The 15733-nt window shown below is 42.3% G+C and overlaps 1 protein-coding gene across 1 annotated transcript; it reads left to right on the top strand.

The window, feature by feature from the left end:
• The first annotated feature begins 4059 nt into the window (after nt 1-4059).
• On the top strand, nt 4060-13900 carry HMGB1 (high mobility group box 1). Its single transcript, XM_079974194.1, has 5 exons — nt 4060-4219; nt 9740-9901; nt 10080-10225; nt 10410-10584; nt 11977-13900. The coding sequence occupies exons 2-5, from the start codon at nt 9752-9754 to the stop codon at nt 12157-12159; spliced, it is 654 nt and encodes a 217-aa protein (XP_079830320.1). The 5' UTR covers nt 4060-4219; nt 9740-9751; the 3' UTR covers nt 12160-13900.
• Nucleotides 13901-15733: the final 1833 nt, after the last annotated feature.

Genomic DNA, 15733 nt, shown 5'->3' with positions numbered 1-15733 from the left:
CCCCGCCCATCTGGCTGGGCCTCCCCAGCCACTCTGGGCGGCTTCCATAGAAACCAAAAATACAGTAAAAAAAAATATCAGCCTCTACAGCCACAGCAGGTGCTGTAACTCTCCAATGGTTTGACTTCATCCCCAAAGGTGTACTCCGTTGTCTCCCGAGACAGAAGGTTGTCAGCCTCCATTGCCTCATGAGGCAGACGGAGGTTTAGGTCACCAATAGCAACACAGGATGTGTGAGAAGTTCAGGGTAAATCAACTCTGCTGCACCCCAGAGCCACTCCATTTGTCCTGCGGTGTCCCCTCCACACACAGCCTCTCCTGCTGCAATTAGCCTGGGGGGGGGAAGGATTCTATTTTAGATATTTCTTGAACGGGGTGCTATTTCAAGGGAGACCTTTTTTTGAGGGCATGTCTGAAGAATGAAGGCTTAACTCCAATGGCCATTTGGAGCAGGGGCTGATGGTAGTTGGTGTGCAACAACATCTGGAGGGAACCACATTGGCTCCGTGTTTTAACTAATGGATTATCTGCAGGGCTGCCTTTACATGATCTTTTTCAAACTTTACTTGGTTCAAAACACAGCAGCCCAGCTGCTACCTGGGACTTGACTTGATAACAGCCCCCCCCCCCCCCGCCCGCCCCACTCTGTAAGGCTAAAATATCTTTAGGTGCTGTCGTAGGCAATAGCATACCTAGGGGTTGACCAGGTTGGTGTCTACTAGGGGCATGCAGTCTGGTGTGGGTGGGTGTAAAACTCATGCCTCTCCATGCATGCTTCGCAGGCCACTCTTTCACTGTTCTGGGTGCCTGGGCAAGGTGCACAGGCTCGCCTGGGCGGAGGAATCTGGTCATGCAAGGGATGGGGGGCACCAGTACTGGTGCCTGCCAACTGCCCAAGGGAGCCTAGGTATACTTCTGGCCATAGGGTTGGCTGATGGCAACCAGAAAGAAGGCCTTGTCTTTCATTGGGAGTTGTAGAACTCCCACCCAAGGAATGTTATTAATTTATTTAATTGGATTTACAGTATATCCCACCTTTTTCTCTTGACAAGCTCAAGGTAGCGTAGATGGTTCTCCCCCTTATTTAATCCCCACAACAACCCCGTGAGGCAGGTTAGGCTGAGAGGCAGCGAGTGGCTCAAGGTCATCCATTAAGTTTCATGGCTGAGAGGGGAGTCAAACCCTTTCCAGGTCCCCATCCAGTACTGTAACTACTAAACCACATTGCCCAGTGTCACCATTATTCTCCTTTGGACTCCAGGCAAAAGTCAGTTTGGTTTGCCCAAGGTATCAACACTGCTTACTATTTATTTGCTCAAGTGTATTTTATTGGTGTGAACTACTGCTTGCTTGTATTCCCTTCTCTGTTTTAAATGTTCTGGCTATAGTGGAAAGGAGCATATAACCCTTACTAAATTAAATTAAAACTTCTAAATAAAATGCTAGCTATAACACTGTTCCACACTGTTCCTGCATCTATGTGGACATGCCAGTTTGCAGGCTTTAGTTTAGTTTAAATGGTGCAGATTGTATAATCCAATTTGGTTTACAAAGTAACATTCTCTCAGATTAAAAGCAGTACCAGCACTCTGTTCTGCTACTGACTCATTTCCCGGCACCTGGATTTCCATAAAGTCTAGCATCGTCGACTACGGACTTAAAATGTATAGGAGGTATTTCCTTATCTAGAATTCCATTTAATGAGAGAGCAGAAGCTTAGAATGAGAGCAGTCTCCACAACAAATGGAAATAGTATGTGATCTTAGACATTTTGAAAAAGATTTCTGGTAAATTATAGAGATTTCTCAGTCTTGCCATAAAATAGGGCCAGAGAGCTAAGAGCGCATGTTGGGGCTTTCCAAGCATGAGCTAGTGTTATACTACTAGACTGAGTCCTGGTGCTTTCTGAGTTGAACCATTTTGACTGCCTTTTCTGTACATGGAAGTAAACCACATTTAATTTGAGGCTACTGCAGCAGGTTGCTGAAAAACCATTCTGGAAGGCCCAGCATATCCAGCTCTGACTTATTATTGAAAAGAGCTCACCTCACAATGCAACAGGTGCATGTAAGTTACGAAAGTGTTGTAGCAAACCTAAGCATTACATAAGAACATAGGAAGAGCCTCATGGATCAGACCAATGGCCCATCTAGTCCGGCTTCCTATTCTCACAGTGGCCAACCAGATGCCTGTGAGGAACCAGCAAGCAGGATTTGAGCACAGGGCCACAGATACTAAGAAGCACAAAGCTTTACTTTCAGTGAAGATGGTGATGCTGCACCTGGTGGATTTCTGCCTGTCCTGTTTTTAAAGGTATGGAACCACTGTTTGTAAAAAAGCAACCTCAGATTCAGCTTTGGCATTCAAAAGCCTATTTATCGCACAGAAAACTTTCTGTTACTGGGTGGTTTAATAAATATAATAATAAATAATAGTGACTAATAATGTAAACTGTACTTGTTTTAATTGCAATGTTTTTATAACCTGCCCTGGGACCCTTTGGTAAAGGATAAGCTAGAAGTATAAATTAAATTTAAAAATATGTGTTATTTCTATCACTAACTCTAGCTGAAGGACAAGTTCTCAATACTGTATTGGATTTGCTAAACATTTGCTAAACCCATTCCATACAGGGATTGTAATGTTTTATATTGCCCCAATTGCATAGAAAGTCCCTAATATCACTACTAGTTCCTATGAATGTGGGGTGTTAGCATAAAAATTCTGCATACAGTTAGGATATTATACATAGTGATTAGCTTTGAAATATTATGCTTTATTTTTCACACAGGAGCCAGGGTGAACCAATGGTAGTATAGTTAAAAGTAAAATGTTAAACTGTTGACTAGTATTTAGAGCTTTGGATAATTGGAAGTAACGTATTGAGTATAGCCCCATAGACAGTAACTTGAGGTGGGCTGTCTTTCAAGGTGTACTGAAACCCTATCATAACAGTGGGAAATGGCAAAACCAAAATATGGCTTGTATTTTAATATAGCAAAATGTTTTTAATGCCTGCTATTTTGCTTCTTACTGAAGAATTGGATAGAATGCTGCCTACTCACGTTCTCTTGTGTCTGTGAAAGGCACAGACTTGTGTATGTCTTTTTTGAAAGATAGTGGAAAGACTAGCAAGTGAATGTGGAATAAGCTGTAGCTGCAGTTCTACTGTTGGGCAGTAGTGTTAATCTTGATTAAAAATACTGGCTTACAATATATTACTATGGAAATTCTGTAGTTTAACTATGAACATTATCACAAATAGCTGATTTGTGATATCGGACAAGCAGGATCCGATTATGAATGTCCTATAAAATTCAGAGAATGTTTCCTGTGTGTTCACATCATACTTACAGTTCACTTCATTGTAAAAGCTTGCTGTGGGGTATTCTTGTAAAATGAGTGTGTAAAAAGAATGAAGAAAATGTATTTAGAGGAATAATGTGTATTAAATTTATATAAGTCTCTTTCTGATGAGTGCATTAGTCTCCTTGGACCTCAGTTTATTCATATAGAAAATGGGACTATTTCTTATGGGTCTATTGTGCTGCATTTTTTACCTGCTGGGATATAATATGGAATGTATATATAGTTGACACATGTGTGTTTCAGATCTACGGGCCAATTAATTACAGTGAATATAAGGGAAGTACCTTTAAGAAGTGCTTGCTTTTTTCCTGCCTTAAACAGCAGGGACTAGGTAGGTGTATGAAGTTTTAGGACCCTTTATACAGGCTGTGGGGGTGCTTATTTGGGCATGGGGATGACCGTGTACCTAAGGGAACGAAGCTCCTTTTGCCTCTGCTGAGACTTATGCTATTGCCTATGAGCTGCTCTCTTCATACACCGCAGTACAGCACTAGTTTCAGCTTCAGAGCTGTACATCCCGCCTCAGCCTTCTCCCTCTCAGCCAGTTTTATATTTGCGCGCCCTTTCAATCCCCGGTGACGTGTACCCCGCCGCGTCCAACCGGCAGCCTCCTCTGGTCAGGACAATGGAAGGCGTTCCTCCAACCAGCGCAGCTCCTGCCTCGGCGGCAGCCAATAGAAAGAGCCCTGTGTTGAGAGTAATGTTACCAGCGCTGAGAGAGTGAGGAGGCTGCGTATCGATCCAGCTCTCAGCCATTGCAGTGAATTGGACTACATACGAGATCCAGGCAGCCTCGGTGGCCGGCGCGCGTGTGTTTGTGGCGTGTGTGAACCGAGATCCTTGTCACGGGGTGAGTATCCTGCGGGGGGTGGGGGGGCCGCCGGCTGGCTGGGGGGGGAGGCCGAAACTCCCGAGCCTCTGTGGGGGTTGGGGGGCGGACGGCGTAGTCTTTTGGGGGTGCGAGGGGGGCAGGATTAGCCCTCACGAGACACACAAAGGGGGGATTTAGGCAGGGAAACCACACTTCCCTCAGCACCGGGGAGGAGGGGGGGCAGGAAAACACCGAGCTGCTCTTTAAAAGGCGGGGGGGGGGTCGGGGGGAAAAAGCCCCAGATCCACACCAAAAGTGGGGAGTTTTGAGAAGTGGTTGAAGGGGACCCACAAATGCCGAGAAAGCGCCTTTCCTCTCCTGCCCGGATAATCGCGGCCGGGCTCGTCTCTTTAAACCCGTGGAAATAAATGGGGCGGGGGTCTCGGCTGAGGCGGGGGGCGGCGGCGGCGGCGGAGGGAAGCGGTCTTGAGTGCTAATAAGCTGCTTACATAGCACGGGCGATAGAGCCATTGCAGCAGAGCCGTCTCTCTATGTAATGTGTGAGAGAGCCAGCCGTGTGGGGAGACGGACTTCGCATCGCGGGGCTGGGCTCGAGTGTGTTTGTGTGAAGGGGTGTGGGGGGGGGGAAAACGGGGGTGTCGTGTCCTCCTTTCTCTGCCTGGCTTTCTCCCCGACCCCCTTTCCCTCATTGTGGGGAGCCCCGCGAATCCCCGGGAGTGTCTCTGGGCGTTGTTGGCCTCGGGGCGATAAATCACCTCGGGAGCTGCGCTTGCTGTAACATGGCTGACGAGAGCCGTGTGTAAGTGGAGGCAGAGGGAGAGGAGGAGGGGGGGGGGAGGAAACAAGGCAGGCAGGGGGAGGCGCGCGCGCACGGGCGGGCGGGGGCGCAGTTCAGGGGAACTTTTTCCAAGGCGCCTTTTATCCCTGGGCGACGGAGAGGGCAGAGCTCCGCAGGCGACCGTTTAAAAGCCAGAGTCCGGGTTCAATATATATATATATATTAAGGGGGGGGAGGTTTTGGAAAGGGGGGGCCCTTCTGGCAGCTCTCAGTGGAAACGAGACGCTCCCCCCCCCCGCCGCCGCCTCATTGCCTGTAATGGCTGAGTGTGTGCGCCAGAGTACAGAGCGCACCAGGCACACGCACACACACACACACACACACAAAGGGAAGGAAGGAGCCATATTCTCTATGAGCAGCGGCCATTCCGAGAAGCGGCTTCGCTTCCTGCTCGGCTGCCGCGGGAGCCCATGCAAAAGGAGCGCTTGCCGCTTGCCATTGCCGCCGCGCGGGCGAGAGGCGACCCCGGGCCCCGCGCGCCCGGCGAGAGCGCGGCCTCCCCGCCTCGGCTGAGCGCCCGCCACGCGCATTTCGAGGGGACTTTCTCTCATCAGCAAGGCGGGCGCACAAAATGGAAGGAGATCTGCCGCCGCCGCCGCTGCCGGTGGTGACCTTCTTAGGCAGCAGCCTGCGCCATTTATGAGTCCTCCCTACTTCCCTCCCTCTCTCTCTCTCTCTCGCCTTCCCGGCTCGTTCGTGTAGATTAAGGCGCACCGAGAAGAATCCCAAAGCTCTACAGCTGCAGCTATATTTATTGTCGGGCGCCGTCCTTGGAGCCTGAGTGAGCACATCGAAGCTCGTGGCAGCGTAGTTTCTAAGAGGGGAATGCAATTTAATGCGACGAGCTCGAAAAAGCTGCGCCTTGGTCATTTTTATATCTGTGGGGTGGGCTTTAGGTTTTTGGGGTGTTTTTTTTAACCCTCACCTCACGAAGAACTTTTCTTTCCCCTTCCACAAATTATCCCCTTCATAATTAATACATGGCTATGTGAAAGGGGGTAAATTAAAATATTTATAAAATTCAATTTTTATGGTTGAAGTGATTTTTTTTCTTCACATTACCCTGTAATGTAGGAAGGGTTCAGCAGTGGAAGGAGCATTTTAAATAACACTTGTGAATTACATTTTCAGAGGTACATTTTATATCACGCTTTAAATCTATAAGTCCCTCAAGTTCCTTTTTCTGTTGTTTTAATTATTAAGTTAAGCCCTAGCAGCCTCGTGTCTTAATTCTGAGAGTGCATTTTCAGACCCAGGCTCCATTGTAGACACCAGCAGCTCCTGGCTTTTAAGTGTTGTTTACTTGACAGAAACTTTAGACCGGACATGTTTAGTCAGAGAACACAAATCTTTTTCTCTCTGCATGCCAGACTGATAGGAAATTATGCCTTTCTGTGGCAATGCCAGTTAAAGCTGTGCACATTTCCCTAGTCAAGTTGTGCAAACTGGAGTAGAGAAGTACTTTCTTCAACAGTCATGAAGAACTTTAAGAAAAGCCTGGTCTGTACTAGGAATCGTTACTTCTCAGAAAGAAAGTGTCAGCACAAATATGAAAACTGTAGGACTTAATCTGAAAAAGTAAGAACATGGGAAGAGCCCTTTTGGATCAGATCAAAGGCCTAAATTATACAGCCTACTTTCTCACAGTAGCCAGCCCACAAGCGGGACATCAAGGCAGTAGCCCTCTCCTGCAACTGGTATTCAGAGGCATGCTGTGTCTCATTCTGGAGCCAGCAAGCAGGTTTGATCCCCATATGGGACAACTGCATATTCCTGTGTTGCAGAGGGTTGGACTAGATGGTCCTCAGTGCCCCTTCCAACTCGACAATTATATGATTCTATTGCTGTGAGAGAAATAGCTGTTATAATTTGTAGCCCTTGATAGTCTTCCCTTCACGAATTCGTCTAATTCCATTTGTCAAGAATTTGTCACAATTGGTGGCCATCAGCACATCTTGTGGACACAGATTCCGTAATTGAGCAATATGCTTTGTGAAGAAGTACTTTCATTTCCCCAAATCTCCCACCATTTGACTATTGAATGACGCCAGTTTGTAGTACAGGTGGGAACCATTTTGCATGCTCCGCCCCCATTCTAGCCTCTTCTGGGTCCAAAAGGACCCATTCATCAGTTGTGTGTCAATTGGATATGCACAAAATGGTCATGTCTCCCTTTAGTTGCTTTTTTCCAAAATAAAAAGCCCTAAAGGTTGTAACCTTTCCCCATGGAGATCAGAACCATACACAGCATTCCAATTGTGGTTTTACCATAGATTTGCATAATGACGTTGAATAGTAGCAATTTTATTTTCAGTCCTTTTCCTAGTGATTATAACATGCACCAATGTACATCATTTTACATAAGCTTACACTGAACCACATTTGCTATCTCATTGCCCATTCCTCAATTTTGGAGAGTTTTTTTGAGATCTTCACAGTTCCTTTTTGGTTTTCCACTCTCAATAATTTTGTGCTGTTAGCGGTGATGGCCAAGTTTGCTAAGTCCAGATAATTTTTGAACAAATATAAAAGTATCTGGTTCCCGTACAGATTCTTGAGGGACCTCTCTCTCTTTTCCTTTCCTTTCCTTTCCTTTCCTCTTTTCTTTTCTTTTCTTTTCTTTTCTTTTCTTTTCTTTTCTTTTCTTTTCTTAACTTCCTTTTTTTTTTTCATCTCTATTGTGAGAAATGTCCAGTTTTTTGCTTCCCGGTTTGTTAGCCAATTATTGATCCATAAAGGGACCTCCCTTCTTATGCCAAGGCTAGGTTTACTCAGGAACCTTTTTTGGCAGCCCAAGTATACAGTGTCCACCAAATCTGTCCACAGTTCTAAAAGTCACTGGGCCATGTTTGGTTCTCATAGCATCTTCTGCAAATCTCATGCCCTTTTGCAATATGTGCTTTTGAAGGCACAAGCCCACATCAGATGATGAAGCAGCTATTGTGCATGAAAGCGCATCCTATAATAAAGCAGACTCTTTAATTTTTTTGTACTCTTTATATTGGTATTTGTAGCTAAATACCCCAGTCTAGCAAGCATAACCTTAGTGTGTAGTAGTGCTTAATGTGCGTAGATCTCCTTTTATGTACTGGGTCCCATGTACACAGTGTTAGAAACTGGGATAGGAATCCTAGGAGCCATGTGGCTCCTAGGCCCTATGTTGTGGGTGCCAAAACAAAATGTCTAGGCACCTTTTAAAAAAATTGCTGCCCCGCTATGAGACCAGGCAGCCCCACAGAAAAAGAAAAAGCTGTCAGGCGAATCAAGGGATTTGCAGAATAGCACAGGAGCAAAAAAAAATGCACAGGAGTAAAAAGAAAAAATGGTGTGTCTTTTGCTGCTGGGCAAATCAGGTCTTTGGCACGGGTAGTGCAGTAGCAAAAGACACGCTTCTTTTGCTGCTGGTGTGCCAGGCAGACCAACTGACTGCAGCCAGGCAAGTGGAAATGCTAGGTGCTAAGGGTGGCTCCTGAACATCTCCATCCAGTCGCAAAAAGCAGGTTACCAGTCACTAATTTTGAACACTGCATGTACATGAAAGGATTTTTCAGAGTTTGGAACTCCAGATCTAGTACAGTGGTACCTCGGGTTACATACGCTTCAGGTTACATACGCTTCAGGTTACAGACTCCGCTAACCCAGAAATAGTACCTCGGGTTAAGAACTTTGCTTCAGGATGAGAACAGAAATCGGGCGCAGGGGCAGCAGGAGGCCCCATTAGCTAAAGTGGTGCTTCAGGTTAAGAACAGTTTCAGGTTAAGAACGGACCTCCAGAATGAATTGAGTACTTACCATTTGGTACCACTGTACCTGATGTGCAAGTGGAGTGATCTCTTCTGTCTTAGGTTAGCCTTACAGTGCTAGGGAAGACTAGTTATCAAGTCTCTTATCAATGCCAAACAGGTTGTTATTCTTGTCAAAGCAGTTTGTGCCTACCATTAAGTTTAGGTAGCCGTACATATGCCACTGCTGAATACAAGAATTTTTTTATTGAGGTTATAGAATAAACAAATTGTGCTTTGAAAAATAGCTTAAAAGGGTGATTCGAATTGAGAGGATTCACAATATTTAGTGCTTTTCTCTCAGAACAGTAATTGAAAACATTTTTGCCTATAATTTGGTATCAGTTTTCTGCAGTTCTAGCAGAACTTCATAGAATTAATAGTTGCTTGTATGGAAGACAGTTGCAGTTGGGTAAAAGTAAATTTAGTGTTCAGGGGATGTACTAGTATACCTTTTCTTATATCAGGAGTTCCATCAGGAGTTTGCCTGATGTTGAGATGGAGAACTGCATAATAATTAAAAGTCATCTTATAGCAACATGTTCTGCATTTTATACAGATTTGTAACCAGTCGCCTGGTTTGCAAATCCCTTTAAACTTCAAAGTGAACAAACAGCCAAAGTAACCACGAGTGGTAAGCCAAAAATAAACCTTGCAAATCAGTGCTTGTGGTTCATTTCTCCCTAGCAAATCATGAATGGTAAGTCAAGAGCAAGCAATGGTTTAAAGTGACATGCTATCTGGGACACTGATGTGCAACTATTTGGTTGCTTAGATAGTTGTCCAAGAATGTAGCTTTAAAGTATTAAGGGAAGTGGCTCAGACTGGTAGTTTAAGCAGTTTTTAATCGTCTTCTTTTTCTTAGTCTACTGTATGGAAGCCCCAATAGTTCTCAAATGTTTCTACTTTGTCTTTCAGAAATCATCCAAAATGGGCAAAGGTGATCCTAAAAAGCCAAGAGGCAAAATGTCCTCATATGCCTACTTTGTGCAAACTTGCCGAGAAGAGCACAAGAAGAAACACCCAGAGGCTTCAGTGAACTTTTCAGAGTTCTCAAAAAAATGTTCAGAACGGTGGAAGGTAAGTTGTTGTTATTGTTTTTTGTTTTAATAGTAATACTTTAAATACCCAAATAAATGCAATTTGCATGTAGCTATTTCTTAGGAATAGAAAACATACTCACTAATAAAGTTTACAAATTTAGAATGGAATTGGGTATAATCTTGAGCTGAGGATGCATACTGAATTATTTTTATAGACTATGTCTGCTAAAGAGAAAGGAAAGTTTGAAGATATGGCACGAGCTGACAAAGTTCGTTATGAAAGAGAAATGGAAAGTTACATACCACCTAAAGGAGAGACGAAAAAGAAATTCAAGGACCCAAATGCACCAAAGAGGCCTCCGTGAGTAGCTTTTATGGCTAACATGCATTGCGCTGATAGACATCCAAAAGAGTGATAGATGAATGGTGGGGAGGCAGAAATTTCACTTTTTAAATAAATACGGACAGGTTTGTTCTGTTATATCGCTTTGCAATACATGTAGTTCTAACCTTTATGTTTCAAATGTTTATAATTTAATTTTCAGCTCAGCATTTTTCTTGTTCTGCTCTGAGTATCGTCCAAAAATCAAAGGAGAACACCCTGGCCTCTCTATTGGGGATGTTGCAAAGAAACTCGGAGAGATGTGGAATAATACTTCCGCAAATGATAAGCAACCTTTTGAAAAGAAGGCATCCAAACTGAAGGAGAAGTATGAAAAGGTAAACTCCAGATAGCCTCTTTTGCCATTCAAATATTTGTTGTTGTCATTAAATATATTGGGTGATGTACAGTGTTGGTCATAGTAGACCTGTTGAAATTTGAGTGAACTCGAGTATGGTTAAAATTGGATGTCACTCATAGGAAATTAATGTTAAAAGGAATGGAGCCATACACATGCTTGCATTTTCTCTGGAATGTTAAATGGTACCAGCAATCTCTATTGAAACTAAGAACATTGGGTATTATAAACAAAAACATCCATCTGTGGAATATATTTCCAAGTAACTGTTCTTTGGAGCTAAAATACTAAAAAGATCTGATGAAAGTGTTGCTTAATTTAAAAAGAAAAGAAACTTGTAGGCTATGTGAACTAAATGTAATCACTAATAGTGTGCTTTTATTTGGAGCATGTGTATTAATTGCTATAGTTTGGAGGGGGGGAAGTGTATCACTCCTAATAGTGGCTAATATTGTAGCCAGTACATTGCTTTCTTTATTTTTAATGGTTGAGGAATATTAACAGACAAGTGGTTTGTTTGTTTTTTTTGACAAATTCAGCATAGCTTGTGAACAAAATAAGATGGTCAGACTCTCAGGTCACTTTCATGTACTTACATTGCCTTGGAAGAGGGATGACCATGTACAAGAAAGATAACCAGCTTGCAAAACCAAATGTGAAGGGGACATGCCTGCAAGATTATGCAGGTGCTAATCTAATAAAATATTTAGAAATAATGACCAAAGAAAGATCAGGCTGCTGCTTCTGAATTTGAAAGAGTACCCACTGACTGCACAGCCTTTACACTTGATCGTTTGCATTTTGTGCTCTGGTGTTCTTTGTAACAGAGCATAGTATAATAATATATTAAGCCACTCATAATTGAGAGAATTAATTAAGCCATGGTGTAGATACTCTGTCAGTGTGGTACTGAGGAAGATCTAGCTAATGGCACAACTCTATGAGCCATGGATGTACAGCAGCAAGATGGGTAAAAAACCCCTGATCATTTTGGACAGGTAGGGAAATGAGAACAAAAATTTGTTTGAAATCCTATATTTACTTTTTTTAATGTAAGCTTGACATTGAGTTTATTGAGGCTTGCTGTATTAAGTGTTATGTGCAAGTCAAAAAGAGAAACTTATTGCATGCTGAAGGTGGCACTGTCTACTCATTAATTGAAGTGCATGAAATTTATCAATAAAGTATTAGAATTCTTGACTGAGTGTACTGCTGTACTGAACTGCAGTAGTACAAATCTTAGACAGTCATCTGAATAGGCTCTATGTTATGAATTACAATTCTGTCAAATATAGATTCCTGTGCATTTTCATTTAAGTGGTATTCCCTTCCCTCTGTGTCAAGTAGCCAAACTTTCTCTGCTTCTCCTAAGGATGTTGCTGCATACAGAGCTAAGGGGAAGCCTGAGGTAGCCAAAAAGCTAGCTCCACCTAAGCCTGAGAAAAGCAAGAAAAAGAAGGAGGAGGAAGACGATGATGACGACGAGGATGATGATGAAGAGGATGAAGATGAGGACGAGGAGGAGGATGAGGAAGAAGAGGATGATGATGAATAACCCTCTTTTAGATCAGTTCTTGTCTATAAAAGCATTTAACCCCCCTGTACACAACTCACTCCTTTTAAAGAGAAAAAAAATTAAACATAAAGCTGTGTAAGATTTGTTTTTAAAATGTACAGTGTCTCTCTCTTTTTCTTCTTTTTTCTTTCTTTCTCTCTCTTTTTTTGTATAGTTAACACACTACCGGACGTGTCTTTGGGTAGCCCTGTCCTTCAGTGGTATCTCAGTGGCCGCTAACCTTGCCTAGTACAGTGAGGGGGTTGTAAATTGGCATGAAAGTTTAAAGCAGGTTCCTTGTTGGTGCACAGCACAAATTAGTTATACTTGCAGATGTAGTTGGTTACTCATTTTCATCAGTTGTCTGCATCAAAAAAATAATAGTTGATCTGTTAACTTAAATACCACTCTGTAATTGCAAAAAAGAAAAAAAATGTAGCTGTTGACATTCTGATTGCTTCTAAGTAAATACATTTTTTTTAAATTAGTATTGTTGTCCTTTTAATAGATGCCCTTGTAAAGTCTTTCTTTCTGGAAAGCATATTCTCTCTGTTATGCCCTTTGGGGATCACATAAAAATGGCATTTTTGTTTCTTCATTCCTATAAGCTGATACAAGAGCTTTGATCTACGCCCTAGATAATCATGATAGGGTAGGAAATATATACAGGCATATGCAAAGCGTTGTGTGTTTTTTTTCCCCTTCATATAAGAGGCCACTTTTTTTTTTTTTTTGAGAACCCTGTTCTTAGCCAATCTGTATTTGCTCAGCTTTTGCTTACATACAATATTCTACTGATTTGTGTAAATTTACCAGTTTCTGAGGGCTGAGGAATATAGAATTCAGTTCAGCAGCGTGGAATAATTCCAGGGGAAAATAACTTCAAATTTGTGTCCTTGGAGGACCACTGAGAGTATATTTTCATTTTGAGCTGTGAGGGATTTACATATGTGACTCCATTGGCCATAATGAGAGTTGTATTTGCCAATACCTGAATACAGAGGTGAGTGTACCCTACCTAAGCAGGTAATGTCAAATGCTAAAATTACTGTAATCCTTTTAGGATACCATGTCAAGTAATAGTTGTGGGCTTTATACAATGACCTCTCCTGGTAGTAAATGTCCCACAGGGAAATATTTTACTTTGCTAATGTTTTCTATAAGTGGTACCATTGTTCAATCTGTATGAATTCATGCTTTCATAACCATAGTAGTCCTAGACTATCCCATTTTCAAAATTTTATATTGTCTCAAAAGTCAGATGAGATGTATCTTTTTCTGTTAGTCTTTTTATAATGCATTCTTGATATTTGCCCATTTTGTAAGTTAAAATTAGCTGTATAGGGAAATTACTTTTCCCCCATATAGGTGTGAGATGTAACATGGTATTCCAATGACCTCTGATTTGATAAAATATAGGTTGCTTTGAAAACCAAAGTTAAAAGTTTGTGCACATTCAGTAAAAGTGCTGGCAATTATTAACTCTCTTCACATTTACCTGCGGACTAATTTGGGAACTGATTGGCAATTCTGTAGTTAAAAATTATGGTTCTCATGTGCCAGTGTTTAAAGATAGCATTCTTGTAACTTTACACACTTTTTTGATGGAGTATTGTTTTGTTATACGATTTTGACTTTTACGATTCTTCAATTTTGCATTTGTTTATGTATAACCTCAGGAGAATACTGAACATCTGATTTCCTGGTTGATACTAATAAAACAATAATTACAGAGGTTTTATATATTTAGTTAAATGAGTTTATTTTAAATATTATTTCTCTTTACAGTTAAATGCTTCAAATTTGTTAAATAATGGCAATTCAGTAAATTGCACTTCAAGGTAATTGGTTATGGGCTGAAATACAAAGCTAACTTAGTATCCATGCCAAATTCTAGGCAATGTCCCCATCCTACATTGTTTTGGATGCCCCTCCAATACTCCAGAGGCTTTTTGGGATGTGCTGGGGGTAGCAAGAGGTGGGGAACTGTAAATTCCTTTACATTAGAATCAGGGCTACAGTAACAAACAGCAGTTTTTGCTTGCCAAATGTAGACCTGGAGTTGTCTACAACAAAGCTATGTTTTCACCTGTACAACCAATCCTCCCCTTTCCCCTCTGCGTGACCTCCAAACCTGATCCAGAACAGTTTTGGGAGTGTGAAGGGAGAAAAGAGACAGTTCCAGGTTCTTGTGCCACTGGGACAACTTGGTTGGATACGGCCCATAATTTGCAAAGCAGTGTAAATGTGTATTGTGTGCAGTGTACAGTAAATCATCTAGGCTTTCTGTAAATGTAATGTTACTTTTCATAAAGTTAGGAAAGCTGCTAATAGACACATTGCAAATCCTTGAAATGAAAGGAGAAAATAGCTGATGTCTGCACAGGTCCATGCAATAAAGTTTTAGTCCTCAACAGAATAGGGAGCAAGAACAGCATCCTGGTAAGACATACAGTACTTTTTGGGCGAGGATGAGTGCTGGTGTCCTCTGTTTTTGAAGATGGACTTCCACCTTCTGGAATTTATTGAGTTGCTTAGCTCCAAATAACTTTGAAATGCTTCAGGCCAGATACTGCTCTTGGAAATGTTTGCATATCTTTCTCAGTTTGCTTCAGGACTCGCATTGTGCATGACAGGGCTGTCCCAACTTCCAAGAGACTGCGATCTACTCCCACTATAAAAAAAATTTGGCAGTGATCTACCTATTGGATTGACCAGAGTTGTTGAGCTGTTTTGGGGGGTGGGCATCTGGATCCCACGATCAACCAGGGACACCCTGCAATCGACTGGTAGATTGCGATCAACCTGTTGGACAGGCCTGGTGTATGTTAAAGCAAACCTTTATAACTGGTTTTCAGACTTGCTTGCCAAAGTATTTTGAGGCCAAGTTTTTTAAAAAATGAGATTTTGGGCATTTAAAAATGGAGATTACAAAGGCAACCTAGCAAAAACAGCTGTTTTTCTTAAGAAGCATCAAAATGTAGTGTACAAGTATTTTTTGATGACACGCTCCCATTTATAATGGATTGATTTGTTTAATGTTTCAGAACTGCAAGGTCTGCTATCTGAAACCTTAGTCCCAGACACCTGAGTAGCAAAAATCTTTGCTTGATTGAGGGGTAGGTGCTAAGCCCTCCATGCCACACACCCAATGTAATGTGTGAGACAGGCACTCCATGCAGATACCTATTCAAGCAGTAGCCTGATTTAGGTAATTTTTAACAAAGTGGAAAGGGGGGGGGGCAGTTTGAGAGGATCCATCATTGGAAAGATCCCTCTCGTGCCAAATTTTGGCCTCTCACAGGGTGCCCATTTTAAAAGACTGTTGCTGTTTCCAGCGAGAATTGGGAGGACCGCAAGATTTATGAAATGCCTCAGACTTCGTAATTCCCAAGCTTCTAATCCATCTCCCAAATTTAATTTTTGCTTCTTGCCTACAGAACAGGGGACATGCATGTACATGACAGTAACAGGGAACCTCTAGCCTGTGGGACTTAAAAGATGATTTTTCAGGCTCTTTAGGGCAAACCACACCAACCTTTCCATGGTCTGATAACATTTGAGTGCGGGAAAC

The sequence above is a fragment of the Podarcis cretensis genome (assembly GCF_951804945.1).
Source record: "Podarcis cretensis genome assembly, chromosome: 4".
Lineage (NCBI taxonomy): Eukaryota > Metazoa > Chordata > Lepidosauria > Squamata > Lacertidae > Podarcis > Podarcis cretensis.
This window is presented reverse-complemented; position numbering and strand designations above follow the sequence as displayed.

What these genes read in the sequence shown, in the direction of transcription:
- HMGB1 (XM_079974194.1), top strand. Translation starts at nt 9,752, where the DNA reads ATGGGCAAAGGTGATCCTAAAAAGCCAAGAGGCAAAATGTCCTCATAT. An exon ending in AATGTTCAGAACGGTGGAAG is followed by an intron (nt 9,902 to 10,079) that starts GTAAGTTGTTGT and finishes TTATTTTTATAG; the next exon opens with ACTATGTCTGCTAAAGAGAA. An exon ending in TGAAGGAGAAGTATGAAAAG is followed by an intron (nt 10,585 to 11,976) that starts GTAAACTCCAGA and finishes GCTTCTCCTAAG; the next exon opens with GATGTTGCTGCATACAGAGC.